This window comes from Bubalus kerabau, chromosome 3, assembly GCF_029407905.1.
Source record: "Bubalus kerabau isolate K-KA32 ecotype Philippines breed swamp buffalo chromosome 3, PCC_UOA_SB_1v2, whole genome shotgun sequence".
Classification (NCBI taxonomy): domain Eukaryota; kingdom Metazoa; phylum Chordata; class Mammalia; order Artiodactyla; family Bovidae; genus Bubalus; species Bubalus kerabau.
In genome coordinates, this window is record NC_073626.1 from 48,897,840 (window position 1) to 48,921,884 (window position 24,045).

The following is a 24,045-nucleotide window of genomic DNA, read 5'->3' on the forward strand; positions in this document are numbered from 1 at the left end:
TGAGGAGTGTAGTGGCCAGCCAGCGGAAGTTGACAGTGACCAACGGAGAGCCTTTATTGAAGCTGGTCCTCTTACAACTACACAAGTTGCGGAAGAGCTCAACATGGACAATTTTATGGTCATTCAGCATTTGAAGCAAATTGGAGAGGTGAAAAAGCTCAATAAAGTGGGTGCCTCGTGAGCTGACCAAATAAAAAATATTGTTGTTTTGAACTGTCTTCTCTAATTCTATGCAATAACAATGAATCACTTCTGGATTGGATTATGACATGCAATGAAAAGTGGATTTTTATGACAAACAATGACGACCAGCTCAGTGGTTGGGCTGAGAAGCAGCTCCAAAGCACTTCTCAAAGTCCAACTTGCACCAAAAAAAGGTCATGATCACTATTTAGTAGTCTGCTGCCAGTCTGATCCACTACAGCTTTCTGAATCCCTGTGAAACCTTCCATCTGAGAAGTATGCTTAGCAAATCGATTAGATGCACGGAAAACTGCAGTGCCTGGCACCAGTGTTGGTCAACAGTGGTGACCAGTGGGGCCCAGTTCTTCTCCATGACAGCATTGGACTATACATTGCACAGCCAACACTTCAAAAGTTGAACTAATTGGGCTACAAAGTTTTGCCTCATCCACCATATTAACCTGATGTCTCACCAACCAACTACCACTTTCTTCAAGCATCTCAACAACTTTTTGCAGCGAAAACACTTCCACAACAGCAAGAGGCAGAAAATGTTTCCCAAGAGTTCATTGAATCCCAAAGCATGGATTTTTATGCTACAGGAATAAACATTTCTTGTTGGCAAAAATGTGTTGATTGTAATGGTTCCTATTTTGATTAATAAAGATATGTTGAGCCTAGTTATAATGATTTAAAATTCATGGTCTGAAACCACAATTACTTTTGTACCAACCTATAGATACAGCATGATTAGAGTATGCAAATAGATTTATCAGTAACATAACCAGAAAGATTTAGAGACTGTAAAAGTCTAAAGCATCTAGTTTAGTAGTTGGCGCTGGCCCACTGCCTGTTTTTGTAAATAAAGTTTTATTGGAACATAGCCATGTCCATTTGTTTACATATTATCTATGGCTGCTTTTGTGCTGCAGCAGCAGAGTTGAGTAGTTGCAAAAGAGACTATATGGGCTGCAGAGCCTTAAATATTTATCCTGTGGCCCTTTATGGAAAAAATCTGCCAACCTTTGATCTAGGTGGAGTAGATGTTTTGTACTGGTACATATTAAGTACTAATGAGGGTCTGCTCTTACACTGTTCATTGAACAAATATTTAATAGGCTTCTATATACTTCAGACTACATTTGGAAAATTTGAAAAAAAATGTTTTAAAATGTAAGGATGAAAATAATCATTCATATTTCCATTCCAGAGATAACCATTGACATTTATCATATTTATCTTCTGCCTTTTTCCCTCTCAGCAGGCAGAGTTACATATAGCTTGAAATAATCTTTGCTTATATTTGACCCTATTCATTTAATACAATTTGGTAACATACTTGATATCAAAAGTATACTCCTAATTCACAGAAAAGTTTGGTTAGTGTTTCTAATGACTTTCATGAAATGTACACACCGTGATTTAAACAGTACCCTATTGTTGGAGATTAAGTTGTTGCAAACTGTGTGCAAATATAGATGACATTGGGATCAACATCTTATTTAGAGCAGGAAACTTTGGTTTGATTTAGCTCCTTAGGATAGAGTTCTAGACTTGGAGTTACAGGGATAAAGGATAATCAGTATTTTCTGATCACTGTTGTGACAAAATCATTTTCTTAAGGAAACAAGATTAGTAATCACAGTTTAATTGATTTTTTTTCTTAATATCTTTAGGAAAAAATTGATTTTCAGCATGCTCATGGGTTACAAGAATTGGAATTTATTCGAGGACATTCTGATACAGAAGCAGCAAGACTGTGTGTGGACCAGTGGTTAAAAATGCCAGGTATTCTTTAGAGATCAGAGGCTTCCCTGAAGCCCTAAGGCATTTTGTCTGTTTATTCAGTTGCTATTAAGTATATAAAGTATTAAAATTTACTTAACTGGAGGTCTGCTTTACCTACCAGTTGTCTTCCTATTTTGGCAAAAATGTATTTTGAATAAAAGAAATCCTTGAGCAGATTAGATATTGCTCATTCATTCATGTGTGTCCTACATGAAATAGTACTATGTGAGGCTATGTGAAGGTGTGTAACGGGTTATTTGAGGTCAGGATTCTATAAAGAAATGGAATTTAAGCTGAGATGGAAAAGATTAGCATTTACTTATTTGTCCATGCAACCTATGTAGATATTTTGTTGGAAGTGTCGACACAGGAGGCTCATCTAAAGCAGTGGGTAGCTTCTTCATTACTAACTCTACAGACGTGAGATTCCTGGAGGAATCACTGTGGAGCATTTTCCTTCCACCAGATAATTTGGTAAAATTTTTGAGTCAGTAGGACAGTCCCTTGGGGCTTCCCTGGTGGCTCAGACAGTAAAGAATCTGCCTGCAATGTGGGAGACTTGGATTCGATCCCTGGGTTGGGAAGATCCCTTGGAGAAGGGAATGGCAACTCGCTCCAGTATTCTTGCCTGGAGAATCCCATGGACAGTGGAGCCTGGCAGGCTTCAGTCCATGGGGTTGCAAAGAGTTGGACACGACTGAGCAACTAACACTTTCAGGATAGTCCCATCAAGGCAGCTTTTCTAGCCTGTCTTGTACAAGACCCACTGAGCCCTTAGAGGCTTGGGTTACTCACAGAAACCTTAGCTGTGGATTTAATCCAGCCAAAAGTTTAGTTGCAAAAAGTCTTAGAAATAATCTATGTATGCAGTGCTCAACTTTGAACCTGGATATCTTGTTCTATAGTTTTCAGAGGGCTTTTCTTTGAACAGAATCAAATTGCCACTTTTAAAATAATTCCAGTAATTTGTAGGTATTTTGACACTTGGCTACTCCCTGACACTGCATTTCCTTCTTATCTCCCAGTATGATTGTGCCTGGCAAACTACCCCCTTGCCCTATCCTCCCTCTTAAATGCCTTTTCCTTTTTTCTTACTTGCCCGTGGGGTTAGCCACAGGCAAGTAAGTACTACATTCAGTACTAGAGGGTGCTAGGTTTTTTAGTCTGCCTAAGTTTCATTGCCCAACTATCTTTGATGGCCACAGTGTTTTATTCATTTTTTGCCTATAGTTTTTACCCTGTTGTGTTGGATTGATATGTTTACATATCTGTGTCTTTTACTAGATTTATATGTTATGGGGACAGAGGCGAAGCCTAATTAATCTTTTTTAGTGTCAGTGCCTAAGAAGGCGGCTCTGCACAGAGATGTCCAATAAGTGTTGGTTGAATATTATACCAGAGTGGGCAATGACTATTTGCATATGAACACAGAAAGGAAGCCTAGAACCATGTTCCAAATTTGACTGTCATTCAACTAAACAAAAGAATTGTTTGGTATTCCAGACCTACTTTAGAAAAGTTTACTTGAAAATTGCTCTCTTTAGCTATATCAGAATCACCTGGGAGTCTTAAATACATGCCTGGGCCTCACCTCTAGAGGGCATCTGTAGATTTGGGAAGATTTTGATACAAAAATGGTCTAGAACTACAAGACTCACAAGATTTCTTGTAAAATTGTTTCTCTCATATGAATCTAACACTTTGAAGTCTTGTCTAGGATGATTGTTGGGTCAGTAATATATCCCTTCAGGCCTAATCTCTGGCTTTCAGGTTGTCAGAATATTTTCAGTTCAGTTCAGTTCAGTCTCTCAGTCGTGTCCGATTCTTTGTGACCCCATGAATCGCAGCACGCCAGGCCTCCCTGTCCATCACCAACTCCCAGAATTCACTCAAACTTATGTCCATCGAGTCAGTGATGCCATCCAGCCATCTCTTTCTCTGTCGTCCCCTTCTCCTCCTGCCCCCAATCCCTCCCAGCATCAGTCTTTTCCAATGAGTCAACTCTTCGCATGAGGTGGCCAAAGTACTGGAATTTCAGAATATTGTAATTCACTATAAATTGAATTCACGAACATCTGAGTATATATTTTTCTGAGCGGATCAAGTGGGAACAAATGACTCAGTTGTCTTTATAATTCTTGTCAAGATGTGGTACTGTAGATCACTTCAGGTTACACCTGGTTCATTGGCCGCTGATAAGCTTATGCTGTGAGTTAAGGTCTTTAGTTACATTCTTTTTATGTGGTTGTTTTATCTTCTTGCTTGGTCCCTGCCACACTGTAGCACTGAAGAGTCAGGGGGCTCTTGCTGGCATAGCGGCTTTAGCACTGGGCTGTACTTGCTGCGGTACCATTCCTTTGAGGAGTGGAGAACTGGGGAAAACAGAGATGTCTTTTTGCTGTCAATTATAAAAAGTAAGATTCTACTTCTCAATAGCATTAAGGGACTCCATTCAGTCTATTCCAAAGTATCCAGCCATTATAATTCAGTTCTTTGATTAGAAGTAGTGTAAGGACTGGAGAAGGCGATGGCACCCCACTCCAGTACTCCTACCTGGAAAATCCCATGGACGGAGGAGCCTGGTAGGCTGCAGTCCATGGGGTCGCTAGGAGTCAGTCACGACTGAGCGACTTCACTTTCACTTTTCACTTTCCTGCATTGGAGAAGGAAATGGCAAGCCACTCCAGTGTTCTTGCCTGGAGAATCCCAGGGACGGGGGAGCCTGGTGGGCTGCTGTCTATGAGGTTGCACAGAGTCGGACACGACTGAAGCGACTTAGCAGTGTAAGGACAATATCTATAATTACTCAAGCTTTGGAAATCCAACTTTTTTATAGACATTTATAGTTAGACCAGTTTCCGCACATTTGAATACTTAGTAATGTAAAAACAACACGCTATACTGTTTAAATCTTTCTGTATTTTGCCTTTTCTTGGATAAAGCTTATTTTATTCTAATTGATTGCTTTCTCCACTTTAATTTTTATCCAGAACCTCTATGGCTAAATAAAGGTCTTAATAGGCAACACCTGGAATGTGGATGGACAGTAAAAATTACTCTTAATTCTGACTGCATTAAAAAATTAAAGCAAAAAAATGTGTATTGTTATTAATGCCTCTTTGAATGTGATTAATGCTGTTAGTCTTTTTTTATTGATAGAACACATTTATAAGCGTTTTGACAGCATTTAATAGAGGCATTTCTTCCATAAACAGAAGAGCATTGAAACCTTCAACATAGATAACCATTTGGGGATCTAACTAGATGATGTTAAAGGTGTAACATTTTATTCCAGTTAAATGCTTAGGGACTTGGTAGAAATTGCCATAAAGATAAATATACAATTTTTTGTTATATGAAATATTCAAAGTATTTGAGTGAAACAAGTTATAAGAAATAATAATAGTCAAACTATATATCAGAATCCTCCTAGAACTTTTTAAATTCTTTGTTTATAGAACTTAACTCTAAATTTTTCACTGTACAACATGCATTGGGAGTTTGCCTGGAAACAGAATTTGGCTGAGGCTGGAAAGTTGTGTGACTGTAAGACCAAGATTATGACAGAAAGGGATAATCTTCACCAGATAAAAGGACTGGTGAAGGCATTCTCCTTGTCCTCCCCATTCCCTCCCTGTCTCAGTTACAGCCTGTACAACTGAACCTTACAATGTGTGTAAGATACTTAAAAGAGAAAATAAGAATTAGAAGGAAAAAATCTTTGCCAACTTATATAAATGAACAGAAGGGAGGCAGGTACAGGGGTTGTAGAGCAACTGGTTTTCTAATATATTCCATCTTTGACATTTCTTGACTATTGAACTTAAGGGAACAGTTCTTTTCCTCAAGATAATATTACTTGGAGATCTTAATGGCTTTCTTTGTCCCAAATAGCTATTTATTTGTAGGTTGTTATATCTTTTATAAGAAAGTTTGTAAGCACTTAATTACAAGTAGGATCACCCATTTGATGCTGCCCAGTGTTTTTTTTATTGTTTTTTCATAATTTTGATTACCAGTCCAAAGGACAGTTACCTGAAATAGGAACTTAAGAATTTATATTCTGATGATACAGGACTCAAAACAGGCACGATTAATTCTGGAACAAAAGGTTCATTCCGAAGAGGAAGCCAAATTCGAGCATCTGGGAAACCAATTTCATGTCCCATAATGCACTGTAACAAGGAATTTGATAATGGGCACCTTCTCTTAGGACATTTGAAAAGGTAAGTGTGATGTTCAGAACAGTGGGTGCTGAAGGTGAACTGAGAGCGTGAGGCACCTCTGCCATTGTGATTGTAGCTTTATGTTCCAAACTCTTACGGTATGATTTTTTCTAATTTACATTTCTTAGGCTTCCTAGGAGGCTTGAAGTCAGATTATTCTAGTGATATTCAGTCCTAATATGTTTCATAAAATTCTGACCAGACTTTTTGCATTGATGTACATTTGGATCAGTTTTAGAGAAATCTAGTCCGTTAGCAAATTTTAAGAGAGACAAAGCATTTACAGATATGTGGGCTAGCCCAAAGAAAGATAATATGTCATTGCAAAGTAAATGCTAAAGGCAAACCAAGTGTGGCAAAATTAATAATAAATGTTCTATTTATGAGATCCATAATTTACTGAATTTTGAATAGTAGAGCTTGAGAAAGTAAATATCAAGAGAAGGCAATATTAAAGGAGTTAAATAGTCCTTATTGCCGGGGTCCAGCCCCGGCTGATCCAGGGTATTTGAAGCGGGGACGGCATCGGCGAGGATCAGGATACAATAGCTTCAATTAGATATTAATTAGAGATGTAAAGAGTAATAGAATGAGGATAGCTCAGTAGGAAAAGTCAGTGGAGAAAAGAGGCTGAGTAGCTTGGTTTACGCGGGAGACCAATAAAACTTCAAGACAAGAAGTTTGCACCACTTACGTAGGCCGCAGGTGTCCTTCCGTTCTCCCGAAGGAGAGGAGACACTGAGGCCTCCCCGGTCGGATCTTAGAAGCCCAGGCATAATTAGCAAGCATGGCGGGTTCTGCGCTCCAGATGGAGACTCAGCCAGAATTTGAGAGAGAGAGCGACATGGGGAGACCAAGTTTCGGTGAACAAGGCCCGCACTTTATTTTCCAAAGTAGTTTTTATATCTAAAGTTGTGCATAGAGGATAATGGGGGAAGGGGTGGAGTCATGCAAGGACAGCAGTTCCTGGTCCTAATCGAAGCCAGGCTTTCAAACTTATCATGCAAAAGTTCAGGTGATTTACATCATCTTCTGGCCAGGAGGCCTGTTAACATTTTAAGAAACTTATCTTTCTCTAAAGGTGATTATTCCAAAGTCAGGCACCAGCCTCCAAAAAAGCATTGGACAAAGCTGCATTCCTATAGGGCAAAGGTGAGGTGGGCTCAATCAAGAAAAGAATTAACTCAAGGGTCCAACGTTACAAACATTGAGGCTACTACTTACATTTCTATACACCCATTATATCAATCAATACACTGCCAAGGACACAGTAGGTAAGGAGTATGGAGACTTAGCAGCAAACATTGGCCCAATAAGTGAAAAACCCTTCACCAATACAATTTCTAATCAGTCTTTTAACTACTCAAAGGAATCTGTGTTTAGACAGTTTAGAACATCTCCTGCCTCTCACAGTTGGGAGGCTCTGAATAATCACATGTGGCCGGAAAAACCTATTCAGGCAGGCTAGAGGATTTCAGAGGAGTTTGTAGGTTAAACACTGTCACACCCAGGAATTATTAACTGGAGCTGTAAGCTAATTCTTTTTTCAGAGAGAGGTAGTGGGGGACAGCCCCCCGTAAAGTCAGAGGTGTAGGTGAAAGCACAAAGCAGAAAGTAGGCAGACTGTGGTTTTGGGGGTAGATGCTCGAGAATTTCCAGGGAGACTCCTGAGGCTTGATCCCGCCTTTGCGTATGCCAAGCCTCCTTCCTCATGACCTTTGTCACGGGCAGAGTTCCTCACACTGGCTCCTGGCAGTGATAGAATTCCAGTTGAGCTATTCCAGATCCTGAAAGATGATGCTGTGGAAAGTGCTGCACTCAATATGCAATACGCACTCAATATGCAATATGCCGGCTCCCGGCACCTTATCTTCTTAGTCTCCCCTTCTTATAGTTTGAAGAGGGGAGTTGAGTTTGGGGCTCTTGACCTTCTCCAGATGTCTCACCCTGCTTATGCCTGACCCTGCTGTGAGAGCCTTCTGGAGAGGGGTTCAGTATTCTACAGATAACTGTATTTTAAGTGGTTTTAATTTTTAAAAAGTCTTTGAGATAGTTTTCAATGACACAAATTTGTTAAATGATTAAAATGACACTAAAAGGATTAAAAGCCATTTTTAGGAAATAGGTGTGCACTGGAAAGCTTGACAGGACATTATTATTCTAGTGATTCATTTATAATTATTTGTGAGTTTTATTTTGTTCCTTGCAAGAAGAAACAGATAATGGCTGTACAGTTTTCAGACTGGAAGTTTACCAATTTGGCGAAACATGCTTAAATCCATTTTATTGTATCTTGAGTAGTTTTTTGAAATTTTAAGCTGTTGGTCACTGTTTCAAGAGATTGCGTGGCATATGAGAGCCACTTGATATTTCTTGAATATAAAGAACGTTATTTAATACTTCAGTAGAAAAAGTGCAAACGCTTGAATGTGTGTGTCTAACTTAACAAATGAAGCAACTTAGTGCTGCCTCTAGAATATGTCAGATTTTCTAATGTTACCTCTGTTTTGCCAAGTAGGTTCGACCACTCTCCATGTGATCCAACAATTACACTGCATGGACCTTTCATCAACTCCTTTGCTTGTGTAGTATGTTATAAAAATTTTGTTACTCAGCAACAGTATAGGGATCACCTTTTTGCTAAGGTAAGAACATGTCCTAAGTTAAGGATAGGTATTCTTTTCCTAGAGATCCATGGGGTGTTTTCTTGCTGTTCTTAAGCTTGCAGTCCACAGTGATGCACATAAGGATCAAAATTGTGATTGTCTATGATAAATAAAATGATTTGGAACGTTATTGTGGGAAGTTAACCCTGAGAGCTGAAAGCTAACAGTCCTAAAGATTATCACTGAAACTCTTTTTATTGAATTGCTCCATGAAATTGACTTACTTTGTTCAAGATGTTCTTTGAGTTAATCACATGATAATCAGAATGGTATTCTTAAAGACACTGCTGTTCAGTGCTGGTTGACACGTCAGAGCCATGTAGTCAGTGATGATCCTTTATCAATGCTGGTATTAGGAGATCTGGTATTTAAAAGGTTGTGTTACGTGACTCACACTGTGTGAAATCTCAAGGGACATGAGATTGATTCATACTATTAGCAAATTCAGTGTAATAAAGAGCCCTGTAATAAGTGTTTACCAGACTTGATATTATTAGCAGGTATCTCACTTATTAATGTTACAAAATGTTAATTGTGTGATATTTTCACTCTGGAAAAGTTTTAAAATACTAACAGAAAGAAAATAAGAAACCCCTTTAAAAAAAATTTATTAAAGTATAGTTGATTTACAATATTGTGCTAATGTCTATTGTGCAGCAGAGGATTTAGTTATACATGTATAGACATTTCTTTGCATATTCTTTTCCATTATTGTTTATCACAGGATATTGAATATAGTTTCCTGTGCTATACAGTAGGACCTTGTTTATCTATTCTAAATATTATAGTTTGCATTTACTAACCTTAAACTCCCAATCCATCCCATCTCCACCCCCTTTCCCCCATGGCAACCACTGGGAAATCACTCTAATGTCACTATAGAGATAAGCATTATTAACATATATATATATATATTTCTGCTATTTCTCCATATGTAAATATTTTTATATAAGAAGGTATCTAAGTTATTTCATAGTTTAAAAAAGCAGTGTGGAGGGAGGGTGAAAAAAAAAAGCAGTGTGTTATAAGCATAAATGTTTAAATGTTGAATCAGTATGTACATTTAAAATAAGTGAATGGCATTCTGTATGACTATAAGGTATTTACTTATTTACTTGTGGTTGGCTGTGCCGGTCTTCGCTGCTGTGTGGGTTTTCTGTATGACGATATTTATTTACTTGTGGTTGGCTGTGCCGGTCTTCGTTGCTGCGTGAGTTTTCTGTAGCTCCTGCAAGCGGGGGCTGCATGTTGCTGCAGTGTGCAGGCCTCTCACTGCGGTGGCTTCTCATGCTGCAGAGCACGGGCCCTCGGGTACAGGGGCTTCAGAAATTGCAGCGCGTGGGCTGAGTGATTGTGGTCCCCGGGTTTTAGAGCACAGGCTCTGTCGTCATAGCTGGCCACTGGGTGAGGTGCTCTGCGGCATGGGGGATCTTCTTGGATCAGGGATCAAACCTGTGTCTCCTGCATTGGCATTGTGGATTCTTTCCCACTGAGCCAGCTGAGAAGCCTCTCTTTTTATTTCCTATTAGATGTATTAGTTTACATTTTTCTGTCATTATAAACAGTAACACCTTAAATACCCTTGTAGCTAAAAACCTATGAGAAGATTCATACTTCAGGTATTTGCTGAGTAAATATTAGGTTTTGAAATAGTAAAATGCTAACGTCCAAAGACTAGTAAGGTTTTTCTTTAAACCATATTTTCAGAATTTACTAGTCTGTGACCTTGAAAAGTCATGTCGGTAATACCCTGGATTCTGTGTAGGTTCACACAAAGTGGAGACTTGTTCTCTCAGCTGTCTCTGATTGAGTTCTGTGTTCCCAGAATAGACGTGCCTCTTGGCAGTAAGTTTGCTGTCTACTCCATCATTAGTTTTGGGGAGCCTGTTTCTTGTTGAACCCTGACGAGTGGCTGTAGTATGAGGGGAATCTATGTGCTCTAGAATGAATAAGCCATAATGGTAATCGTCAGAGGAAACAGGTTCAGAGGAAGGGGAGAGGAGAAGCTGGAAAAGTTGGCAGAGCCCTGCGGAGGAGAAGTGGTCTTCCAGGCTTGGATTTGGATAGATGGAAAGGACAAGGTGTGGAAAGGAGCCTGCAGAGAGTAGCAAGTAGGGAATAGGGGTGGTGCAGAGAGCAGGGTACACAGCAGGCCTGAGACTTCCATCCTTAGACGGACTTGCTTGTAAGGTTGGTACCGAGCTGCTGTCTGGGAACTTGAGATTGGCAGTTTCCCCGTGAGTCTCTGATGACTGGCCTTTTGTGCCTGAACTGTAGGTGCAGGTGGTGTGGTTTATGCTGAACACCTGCTTTCCGTGTGGGGTTATAGCATTTTGGTCTGTACTAGGCAGGTATGACCTAACCCCCTAGGCACTGAGTCTTTTTTTTTTTTTTTTTTTTTTAGTTTTGAACTCTTATTTAAAAATTTGAACTCTTTTTAAAAATTAACTAATTAATTTTAATTAGAGGATAATTTCCTTACAATATTGTGGTGGTTTTTGCCCTCAGTCAGTTCAGTCACTTGGTCGTGTCCTACTCTTTGCAACCCCATGGACTGCAGCACGCCAGGCTTTCCTGTCCATCACCAACTTCCAGAGCTTGCTCAAACTCATGTCCATTGAGTTGGTGATGCCACCCAACCATCTCATCCTCTGTTGTCCCCTTCTCTTCCTGCCTTCAATCTTTCCCAGCATCAGAATCTTTTCCAGTGAGTCAGTTCTTCGCATCAGGTGGCCAAAGTATTGGAAGTTCAGCTTCAGTATCAGTCCTTTCAATGAATATTCTGAACTGATTTCCTTTAGGATGGACTGGTTGGATCTCCTTGCAATCCAAGGGACTCTCAAGAGTCTTCTCCAACACCACAGTTCAAAAGCATCAATTCTTTGGTGCTCAGCTTTCTTTATAGTTCAACTCTCACATCCATATATGACTACTGGAAAAAACCATAGCTTTGACTAGACAGACCTTTGTTGGCGAAGTAATGTCTCTGCTTCTTAATATGCTGTCTAGGTTGGTCATAACTTTTCTTCCAAGGAGCAAGCATCTTTTAATTTCATGGCTGCAGTCACCATCTGCAGTGATTTTGGAGCCCAAAAAAAAGAGTCTGTCACTCTTCCCATTGTTTCCCCATCTATTTGCCATCAAGTGATAGGACCGGATGCCATGATATTAGTTTTCTGAATGCTGGGCCTTAAGCCAACTTTTTCACTCTCCTCTTTCACTTTCATCAAAAGGCTCTTTAGCTCTTCTTCATTTTCTACCATAAGGGTGGTGTCATCTGCATATCTGAGCTTATTGATATTTCTCCCGGCAATCTTGATTCCAGCTTGTGCTTCCTTTAACCCAGCGTTTCTCATGATGTACTCTGCATATACGTTAAATAAGCAGGGTGACAATATACAGCCTTGACGTACTCCTTTTCCTATTTGGAACCAGTCTGTTCCATGTCCAGTTCTAATTGTGCTTCCTGACCTGCATACAGATTTTTCAAGAGGCAGGTCAGGTGGTCTGGTATTCCCATTTCCTGAAGAATTTTCTAGTTTATTGTGATCCACACAGTCAAAGGCTTTGGCATTGTCAATAAAGCAGAAATAGATGTTTTTTTGGAAGTCTTGCTTTTTCGATAATCCAGCGGATATTGGCAATTAGATCTCTGGTTCTGCCTTGTCTGGTGCATGCTCTGTTGCATTCAGTGCCACTGACCCTGCAGTAGGCCACCACGGACCCACGCCTCCGCCGGAGACTCCTGGACACTCACAGGCAAGTCTGGGTCAGTCTCCTGTTGGGTTAGTGCTCCTTTCTCCTGGGTCCTGGTGTGCACAAGGTTTTGTTTGTGCCCTCCAAGAGTCTGTTTCCCTAGTCCAGTGTAAGTTGTGTAATCAAATCCCACTGGCCTCCAAAGTCAAATTCCCTGTGGGTTGTTAGTCCCTTTGCCAGATCCCCAGGCTGGAAAATCTGTTGTGGGTCCTAGCACTTTCTTAACAGTGCGAGAATTTCTTTGGCATAATTGTTCTGCAGTTTGTGGATCATCTTTAGAATATTGTGGTGGTTTTTGCCCTAGCTCGACTTGAATCACGTACGGTGGGCACTGAGTCTTTAAGGTGGTATTGATTGTCAAGTGTGTTCTGTTTGTCTCAATGGAGAGGATCTTTGGAATCTTAAACCTAGTTCCTCTGGGCTTTGCCCAGTGTGCCTTTCCCCTTGGTTTCCTTTTGCTCCAATAAATTAGAGTATAGCTATCCATAGCCATGAATATAGCTGTCCCCCAAGTTCTGTAAGTCCCAGCCAGACCCCCAGCCCTGGGGGTGGTCCTGGGGATCCCAACTCAAGTAGTAACTGGACTGCACAGCTACAGGATTTAAACTTGATATTGGGCAGGTCCTGGCACGACTGTAGGATGTGACCTGATGAGAAGAATGCTTATGTCTTTGGAGTTAAAGTGCTTTAATTCTAGAACTAAAGTCCTCCTTTTTGGGGGAGGGGAGTGGACACCCGAGACTGAGTGGTATTGGAATGGCACCCGTGTTGAGGGTGGATTCAAAGATATGGACAAGGAGACCAGTTTAGGTGAGTTTGGCAGTAATGTAGGTTTGAGATGAGAGACGAGTTTACTTAGATAAGGGTATTTAGAATAAAGAACTTAAAGTGGACCCAAAAGACACCATGAAGAAAGAAATGATAGGTCTGCTGAGTGTCCTGATCCAGGTTGGGGGAGAGAAGGGGAAAAGGTGCAACTTCATCACACAGTTTTGAATCGTTTGCACTGAGTCGTTAGTATTCTGCCCTTTTCAGAACTAGAACTCCTTCAGGGCATGTTGTTTTTTTAATTCCATGCTGTAAGTATTTTTATCCTTTTCCTTCAATAAATCTGAATAGGCATTTTAACCTTTAAAATTAATGAATACTCGCTCTCATTTGTGTTTTCCCGAATTTCATTAGTTTTCCGTTCTTTCTAGGAATTGTTCATTCCATGCTCTTTTGCCCTCCCTTTTGCCATCTCTCTGGGAAGTAAGTTTGTAATGTTCAGCCTTCCCGGAGGCAGTATGATGAAACAGAGCAAAGTCTTTGGTGTCAGAGAAGCCTGGATTCCATGTCAGGTTTATTAACTGTGTGTTCTCACCAAGTTACGGCACACCTGTGAGCTTAGTTCTTTATCTCTAAAGTGAAATCATTACACTTTCATCCAGAATTGTTGAGAGAAAGCATAATATGTTATAAAGCACTTAGGGCCTGCCATATGTATTTAATAAAGACTTTTTATTGCTTATTCTTTGGAGTGTCCGTCACAAGGACTCAAAATGAGCTAGTGTGCACGGGGTTGTCATTGCGTATCATAAATCAACCAGAAGAGGTCGCTAGAAGATTGCTTAGCTGTGCATTCTGTTTCATAAAGAGGATGTTCTTCAGTGAACTGTGAAACTGTCCACAATTTATGTTTGCCTTTCTGCCCTTCCCTTTTTGTCTCCAGTGTCTTCTGTCTGGACTGGTGCCTCTCAAATCTTAGTGCACACCAGTCATTTAAAGTGCAGGTTAGTGTTGTGCCTTAGAGTCAAGATTTCTAACAAACTTCTGAGTGACGGCAGTGCTTCTAGTCTTCGGGTCGCACTTGAGCAACAAGTGTTCAGCCTTTTTTTTTTGACATTCAGGCTAGTGGGTCTGTCCCCAGGTAGCTTGCTGCCTTTCTCCCTCCTGGTGCGGGGGGTGGTGGTGGACGTGTTGTAAGCCCAAGGGTGCCTCAGCGTCCCTTGTGGGTGAACAGACACTGCCTCCCATAGTGTGTTCAGGGCTTGTCCATGTTGTAGCTTGTGTCAGTATTTCATGCTTTTTATTGCCAAATAATATTCCATCATGTGAACATATGCCACTTTTGTTCGTCAGTTTAGCTGGTGGACACGTGGGTTATTTCCATTTTTGACTGTTGTGAATAATGCTGACAGAAACAAATGTACAAGTCTTTGTGTGGTCCTATGTTTTCAGTTTCCTAATGAGCTAATTGTTGGGCCATTCAGTTATTATGCTGAAGTTTTTAAAGAACTGCAAACTGTTACCCAGTGCAGTGTGTCAGCTTGCCTTCCTGGCCACGGTGTGCGGGCTCCTGTTTCTTCACAGCCTTGCCGGCACTATTATCTGTCTATGTAATACCCATCCTAGGGGTGTCTGTGATGTGGTATCTTGTTGTGGTTCTAATTTCTATGGTGTATTTTGATTTAGTATGATTGGAAATACAGTGGTAAAAGGGATTTGAGTACTTTTAACTTACCAGACATCATATTTCCCATTCCTTCTCCTGGTTTTTGGAAGATATTTGCAAATATGCTATACCTTTGCAATTAGGTATATTCCCATAAAATTTTATGTGGAATCACAATTTTATTCTATTGAGCAAACAATTTAAACAAGCTTGTTTTGAATCCAGTTATAACTCACATTTGAACTACAGCTTATTTTCTTAGAGTTCTTCAAGTAGGGGCCATGTGTGTAAATTGGTAAGTTATGTGTATAAGTTAGTAAATGCTTTTAGTGCTCTTGTTTGGAACCTTCTAATCAGAATGTAGAAAGTCAGACTAGGGGTTATCTTTTACACGGCTGTCACCAAAATAAAATGGATGAAGAGTGACAAAAAGAGCATAGGATTTCCCACCAAAGCTATAAAGCTGGGTGAATGGCAGCCCTCTGTTTTCTGAGGGTGCAGCTGTAGGGGCAGTGCTGATTTTGTTGACTTACCTAAACTTTAGCTTTCTCATTAGTAGATAATGAAAATAGTACTTCTTGGGTTATTGTAAGGATTAACTGGAAAAGCACATTTGAACCATAATGTACTTAGTATGAATGTGAATTTCCTATCCCCCCTCCTGTTGCATCTCATAAGCAACTACACAAACTATTGTGTATACTTAATGACAGAAATTTAGGAAGACACAATACAACTTTTAAGGCTATTACTCTAAAGACCATTAACAAGTTAAATTATATTTATACACAAGCACACGTACATATACATACACATATAAATATATGCTGAAAAATACTCCAATTTTGGGATAGAGGAGGCTCTTTTTAAAATTTTTATTTTTGTGGGGATCATGATATTTTTTTATATTTTTATTTTTAGTTGGAGGATAATTGCTTTACAATATTGTGATGGTTTCTGCCGTATATCAACATGAATCAGCCATAGGTATACATATGTTCCCTCCTTCTTGAACCTCCCTCCCACCTCCCACCGCATCCCACCCCTGCCTCTCTAGGTTCTCAGCAGCAGATTCCACTAGCTCTCTATTTTACATATGGTAATGTATATGTTTCAAAAAAATAAAACCTGAGACTGGAATGGAATAAGCAATACACAGAATTATATGAATGAAAGCTCATAGCACAAGTAGACAGGAAAAGCAAGTTAACACAGCACATGTCTATAAGACTGCAGACATGAAAATAAGGTCTATAATAGCCTGTGCCAGACTCATTCAGTGCTAGGGAACCTGAACTGGTCGAATCTTTCGAGCAGTAATTACACAATATCTTTTAATTACCAAAAACTTTTAAACCAATAGGGCCACTCCTAATAATGAGGGAAAAGCAGTAAATATAATAAGGATATGTAGTCAACAATATATTTTTATAAATATATTTACAAAATTCATTGTAGTGGCCAAAAAAAAAAGCCTGAAAATGAATAGTTGACTAAATCTTAGTAGATCCACACCATGAAGTAGTTTGTGATCATTACAAAGAATAAATTAGAGTGACACCAGCTGATTTTTAGGGATTTCTGTTAGGAATTATGGAATAAGAAAACTGAGAGGCAGAAGATCTGTAAGATGACAATATTTGATAAAACAATGGCAGTTCCCCTTGTATATTTATTTTTATATATTTTTTATAAATGACAAACATGGAGAAATTTATGGAAGAATACATATATGTAAACATAGGTTATATTGCAGAGTGGGCAAAGCAAAACCTAAGAAAACATATGTGATATGAAAACATTTATGCATTTATATAATGCATATATATTTATAAAAAGAAAATGTCTAGAAAGCAAACATACTTTTATCTTTATTATCACAGAAAGATGGTAACAATTTGTTTTTAAGGGAAAAATTTAAAAATTCATGTATGGGACCTTATTTATGATAAAACAATTCCACAGTTCACAGGGAAGAAAAGTTTTCATGTTAAAAACTGATACAGAATATTCCAAATGTATAATAAATAGGGTATTTTGAAAGTTGACTTAAGAAACTGAATATTGATTTTAGTTGTCTATAATATAGCTTTGCCTTATATTTTAGGAAGCTGCAGATGATGGACATAAAAACAACCTTCTTCCTCAGATTATTCAGTGTTTTGCGTGTCCAAATTGCTTCCTCCTTTTTAGCAGCAAGGATGAGTGTTTGAAGCATATGTCTGGAAAGAATCATTTCCATCAGAGTTTTAAACTGGGTGGTATGTTCATACTCTCTTCTGATGAAAATTATTAAACTCCTTTAACCTTTGCTGATTTACTGTACATCTCAGATAATTCTTGAGATAACTTATTTTCACATTAATTTTGAGAACCATGAAAGTGAAAGATGTTTATCTCAGTTTTTATTAAAAAAAAAAAAAAAGATTCTTAATATTTATCTGTACCTAAGAGTAAGGTTTACTTTGAGGAATGAAGACAAACTTGGGAAGAAAACATTTATGTACAATAATGTTTTTGTATATCCGTTGGGAAGTTGGGTGTTTCCCTGCATTTAAACTCAGATTTTAGTCTGAGCATGAGTTCAGCATCCATTGCACTTAATTGAAGCTAGAAAATGACTTTTCATAGATTTTTATCACATAAATAATTATCTTCTTTCACTTACTAACTGGATGTTACGAAAGGCAGAGGGGAGGAAGGCCGGGTCACTCCACTCAAATCTTTGCAAATTATAGTTCATTTTGTCTTTCAGATGACAAGGCAGTGGCACAGCCAATATCATTTCCATCTTTTGCAAAGAAACTTTTGATCTCTCTGTGCAAAGATGTTCCATTTCAAGTTAAGTGTGTGGCCTGCCACCAGACCCTACGTTCCCACATGGAGCTTACTGCCCATTTCAGGTTTGTACTGGTCCTGCCCAAAAGGCTCTTCACCAGCAGGGGGATTCAACAAATAGTTTTATATTCTGTGTTTCTCTCCTTTAAAATGAGAACGGATATTTGCCTGGACATTACCCAAATTTACCAAACCCAACTGTATCACTTAGTAGATACAAACTTTTAATGCATTTTAAAGAAATAAGGAGGGGGGAGACCTAAGAGAGCATCAAATGCAAAGTACAGTCTTTGAATTATGAATCCAACAAACCAAATGTAAAAAACTTCATGAAGTGACATGAATAAGAGAAGTGTGAGAAAAGTGGATTCATTGATACTGCTGTAAATGTAAAACAAACTGACAGTTCTGAGTTTCGTGTGGGTTGCTGAGGGTTGTGCCTGTGGGAGGAGAGGGTTAAGATAGAATGTTGGCTTTGAGTCAGCTAGCATGAAAAGTATGACAAACGTGTGAAAAATTGCATGTCAATCAAAGGCCAAATTGATCAAATAATCGAGTGTGATATTTTTGTTTTTACAATGAAAATTATCAAGCAATATACAAAAGTAATGAATACAGTAAGCCCATTAGGTGTATTAACACCTGTCACCAGGCTTCAGTAGTCACTACATGACACTTTCATCCCTGCAAATTCTTACTTTTGAAGCAAATCTTGTCATTTTATCTGTAAATACTCCAGGATATACCTATGGATGATAAGCGCTCTTTTTTTTTTTTTTTTTTAAGAAAAATAACTAATACCATGATACCTAAAAAACTAGTTTTTTAATATCATCAAACATCTGATCAGTTATCAAATTTTCCCTGGTCACTTCATGAAGTTTTTTACATTTGGTTTGTTGGATTCATAATTCAAAGACTGTACTTTGCATTTGATGCTCTCTTAGGTCTCCCCCCTCCTTATTTCTTTAAAATGCATTAAAAGTTTGTATCTACTAAGTGATACAGTTGGATTTTTTTACTTAGAACAGTTTTCACAAACTTTCAAGTAAAATACATTCTCAAAAAAACAGGCAGCTGAGTATAATTATTCTGTATAAACTTGGTGTAATTACTGATGTTAACAGTCCTAGTTCTGACTTGTATTTCTTGAGTTCATGCGTTCAAATCCTCATTCTGCCAGGATTTTTATTCTTAATTATTTCATGGAAAATTGCACTGTATGCACGTCAACAGACTAGTATAGTGAACCCTATTTATCCATCTCCCAACTTTGATAATGCTCAACACCACCATTCTTATACATCTTTATGCACCTTACCATGCTTAATGATTGTTTATAGTTCTTTGTTTCTGACGTATTGTTTCAATTTATTGAAGTATACAAATCTTAACCTTTATGATTTTTTTCATGTGTTTTTCATACCTAGCCCTCTGCCCCCTTAACCTTTATGATTTGTAGACTGGATACAGCTGTCAAACCATCCTTCCCTTCCTGGTCATCTCCCACCCTCTCATCCCCAGGCAGTCTGTTTGGATATTTTTTCTACCTTACATTGATGTATCTCCTCTAGATCTTTATGTAAACGGAATCATGTATAGTATGTACTCTTTTGTGTTTGTCATAGCATCTGTACAATTCATCCATATTGTTTAGTTCATTGTTCTTTTTTATTTGTGAATAATATAGCACAATTTGCTTATTCATTCTCATGTTGATGGACCTTTGGATTTTTTTCAGTTTTTAGCTGTTGTGAATAAAGCTATTACATACATCTTATACAAATCATTTTAGAGACGTATGTCTTCATTTCTTTTGGATAAATATCTAGGATTGGAATTGTGAGATCAAAGAGTAGATGCGTATTTAATTTTATAAGTCTCTACGCGACATTCTCTCAGTGTGTACTGGTGCATGTTTCTACCAGCCAGGTGAGAGAGTTGCAGTTTCTCTACATCGTTGCCAAGGTTTGCTGTTGCCAGTCTTGTTTCATTTTAGTTGTTCTTTTGAGAGTCTCATTGTGGTTTTAATCTGGATTTCCCTGATGAACAGTGATGTTGGACACTTTTTAGTGTAAAAGCAACCATGAGCATGGCCTGTTCCTGACCTAAAATCAGTCCATTCTTAAAGAACAGGTACCAGGCTGTTGAGAATGTCACTGTCGTGTTCCTCTGTACCATAGAGAAGTTAGTTACCTGCTTGTCTCATAACATTCCTATCAGTGCATTTTACATTGTTTCTACTTTTCTAAAATTTGTTTGGATTAAAAAAATTTTTTTTGATTCTAGTTTTATCCTTTGGTATATGGATTAAAATCAGACAAAATGTAGGTAATGTTCAGGTAGATAGCATATTATTATATCATCTGCCTCTTTGTTGAAAAACAATCTTTAGTGCTTATGTACACGTTTACTTAATAATTACTACAATAAAAAGCAGAGATACTGCATTTAGAAATACTTACAAGTTTATCTTTTTATTCAATTTAGAGTTCGTTGTCGAAATGCCGGTCCTGTAGCTCTAGCTGAGAAGAGCATTGCTCAGGTGGCAGAGAAATTCCTCCTGAGAGGTTACTGTCCACACTGCAACCATGTCTTTGTGGATGAAACCAGTACCTGGAATCACAAGCAGAATTTAGGACACAAAGTCCGAGTCATTAACTCAATGGAAGAATCAATTTTACTTTATTGCCACAGCAATGAAGGGAACAAACCTCTTTCTGACTTGCACCTGTTGCAAGACGGGTCAAAATTTTCATCACTGAAAAGAAATATGTCCTCTCAAGAATCTAGCTCACAGGATTGCAGCACTGTTCCAAAAAAGAAGATGAATTTAGGAGTTAAAAGCCTTGGGGGTGTGGTTTGTTTTCAGAAGGAAAGGTCACTTGTTAAAACTTGGTTTTGTGAATGCCATCAACGCTTCCCGAGTGAAGATGCAGTAGAAAAGCATGTTTTCTCAGCAAACACAATGTGTTACAAGTGTGTGGTCTGTGGGAAGGTGTGTGAAGATTTGGGAGTCATCCGTTTACACATGAGCCGCATTCACGGAGGGGCACATTTAAATAACTTTCTTTTCTGGTGTCGGACATGCAAAAAGGAGTTGAGGAGGAAAGAGGCTATAATGGCCCATGTGACTGAGTTCCACAGTGGACACAGGTATTTTTATGAGACGGATGAGGTGGCAGGTGACACTTTGCCATCATCCTCTACAGCGCTGGGGAGTGATCTGACTGCTGAGAATCCTTCTTCAGCTCTTACTATTGTTGATCACTCCCCAGCAAACCCTCCTCCGAGGGGTAAATGGCAATGCCGAATTTGTGAAGATATGTTTGACTCCCAAGAATGCGTAAAGCAACACTGCATGTCTTTAACAAGTCACCAGTTCCACAGGTACAGCTGCACCCATTGCAAAAAGACTTTTCACAAGATGGAAACACTACAACGACATTGCCAAGATGAGCACAACAGTGAGGTAAAGATGAAGTACTTCTGCGGGCTTTGTGATCTGAGTTTTAATGTGGAAGATGCATTTTTGACTCATTATAAGGAGCACCACAGCACAGACTATGTATTTGTGTCAGAAAAAACGGAACCTTCCATTAAAACGGAGAGTGATTTTCCAGTAATAGAGACGGGTAATCTGCTGACCTGCGGCTGCCGCGAGAGCTACCTCTGCAAAGTCAACAGGCGGGAGGACCACAGCCGCTGTCTGCAGACCCTGCTGGGCCAGGGCCGCCTGTGGTTCCGCTGTGGCGTTTGCTCAGCCACAACTCAGAGCCTCGGTGACCTGCACACGCACGTGCGCCAGGCACACGCGGACCTGGAGGCCCCGCCGCGGGGCCTCATCAAGTGCGGCACGTGCACCAAGGCCTTCCAGGACCCCGAGAGCGCGCAGCAGCACTTCCACAGGAAGCACTGCTCCCTGAGGGGACAGGTGGGGGCCCGCCTTTCGGCCGAGCCCAAGAGCCCACCACCCACCCGGGCAGAGAGAAAGCCCAGACAGACCGCAGACGGGCTGCAGACTGCAGAACCGGACAGAGCCGCTGAGACGGAGCTGAGCGGCCAGAGCGCAGGTGAGGCAGGTAACCAGCCCTGACGCGGGGCATCCCACGTGCTAATGATTGATAGGCGTGGGCCAGGGGGCAGCCGCCCGGGGTGGGGTGAGATGGGGTAATCGTTTCTGCAGCGGGTACAGAGATCCGTGTTCCCGCTGCTTCGTGCAACTACCCTCTTAACCTGAGGGGACAAAGAATACCTGTTACACTAATAGGTATTTTAGATAACGTTTTATTTTCTTTTCCAAAAGACTTGGGAATTTTGAAAGATAAGGAAAATGGATGGTTTTCTGAAAGATTTGAAAGTACACTGCCTGTTGCTATCATTTAGACTAAAATTCAGTAAAAGATAAGTCAGTGATTTCTTTTTGTTTCTATTTTGGCCTTATTCTCTGAGAAATCTTAAAGATCACTTGAGAATATAGTTTCCTTATTCCTTTTTGGAAGCAAAGCTTTTACTTAGAGTTAAAATGGCAATTAGAAATTGAGTTGTTAAGTGGAAACAAGAAACCAGGCAGAATACTGAGGTATGGATTACTCTAGACTTTCCTTCTACAATAAGATTGAAGAACTCTACAGGAGTGCAAATTTTTATTTTGTTTAGAAGTATAATTGTTTCCTTTTGAGTATAACTTTAATTATATATTCTTTTAAATAATTGACTGTAAATTATGCAGTGTAGAGTGGAAAAATGAGGATATGTAAAAGTTTCGGCTAATAAAGTATTGTTATGAACTACTGAATTTTTAGACTTGCTCTGTAGCACAGGTAGCTCTTGCCATCACCATTAGCCATGTGTTTTATGTTGATTAAATGATGTACTCCAGCCCTACTCAACTCTTCTTCGAACAGTGGAACCGTGGCCATACTGTTTTATGTTCTGTTCTTTTCTTTTTGGGGAATTTGTGTTCGTTTATGTTTGACAGGAGGTCATTGTCATATCTAAATCTAAATTACCGAGTATTTTAAGAAAAGAGATAAGAAAATATGTGGTTTAGAAATGAGAAAGAATGGCAGGCTCTTTCTGAGGCAGTCTTTATTAGGTGGAATAGAAGCTGTGAAGAAAGCTGAGTGCCAAAGAATTGATGCTTTTGAACTGTGGTGTTGGAGAAGACTCTTGAGAGTCCCTTGGACTGCAAGGAGATCCAACCAGTCCATTCTGAAGGAGATCAGCCCTGGGTGTTCTTTGGAAGGAATGATGCTAAAGCTGAAACTCCAGTACTTTGGCCATCTCATGCGAAGAGTTGACTCATTGGAAAAGACTCTGATGTGGGGAGGGATTGGGGGCAGGAGGAGAAGGGGACGACAGAGGATGAGATGGCTGGATGGCATCACCGACTCGATGGTCATGAGTTTGAGTGAACTGTGGGAGAGATGGTGAAGGACAGGGAGGCCTGGCGTTCTGCGGTTCATGGGGTCACAGAGAGTCGAACATGACTGAACTACTGAACTGAACTGAACTGAGAAGCTGTCTGTTTTAAAAAGAGTTTAAACATTCAGGGTCTTCATTGCTATTGCTGGAAACTCTTAAGGCCCTGTCAAAGTGAAGAGGTGTGACAGGAGGGAAGAGGAGGGAGAACAAGAGTTGGAGAGGGTCAGGGCGGAGAGGCCCTGGGAGAGTGGAGAAGAGGTGTCTTTTGCGGGAGGTGCCCAGGAGCAGCGTGTGGGCTGTTTCATGTCTGCACTCCAGGGCGTAGCATGGAGCCAGAGGCGTGCCGATGGATCAGTCCAGGTTAGGAAAAGAACAGACTCCTGGTAGCAAGTAAGTTCTTAGCAAGTAACCTCTAAAGTTTATTTTGACGAATGGTGCGAGTTTTAGTTACTTAGCCTTAAATCCTGGTCTTCTAGATCTTCTAATACACTAATTAAAAAAAAAAATTCCCTTTATAAATGACTTTTAAAGAAAGCCAGGATCAGTGGCACATATTTGTAGAAAGGACAATCATTTCTGAAATATTCAAAATATTTTTATCTGATATAAATATACTGTGTCATTTGGATTTCACAACATAGCTTAGATAGAAGTAAAAACACATGCAAGATTAATGTTAAGTTGACAAGTTGAAAAGTTTTTAGCTAATTCTTCTCAAATTTCTGTC

At 39.5% G+C, this 24,045-nt stretch overlaps 1 protein-coding gene across 3 annotated transcripts in view; it reads left to right on the forward strand.

The window, feature by feature from the left end:
* Positions 1 to 24,045, forward strand: part of ZNF451 (zinc finger protein 451) — a 95,327-nt gene that overhangs the window by 32,735 nt on the left and 38,547 nt on the right. For all 3 annotated transcript variants that reach the window (XM_055571807.1, XM_055571809.1, XM_055571808.1), the window contains 6 exons: positions 1,860 to 1,971; positions 6,047 to 6,197; positions 8,716 to 8,842; positions 17,161 to 17,314; positions 17,809 to 17,956; positions 20,382 to 21,964. In XM_055571807.1, coding sequence (XP_055427782.1) covers positions 1,860 to 1,971; positions 6,047 to 6,197; positions 8,716 to 8,842; positions 17,161 to 17,314; positions 17,809 to 17,956; positions 20,382 to 21,964 — 2,275 coding nt within the window. The remainder of the gene's footprint in view (positions 1 to 1,859; positions 1,972 to 6,046; positions 6,198 to 8,715; positions 8,843 to 17,160; positions 17,315 to 17,808; positions 17,957 to 20,381; positions 21,965 to 24,045) is intronic.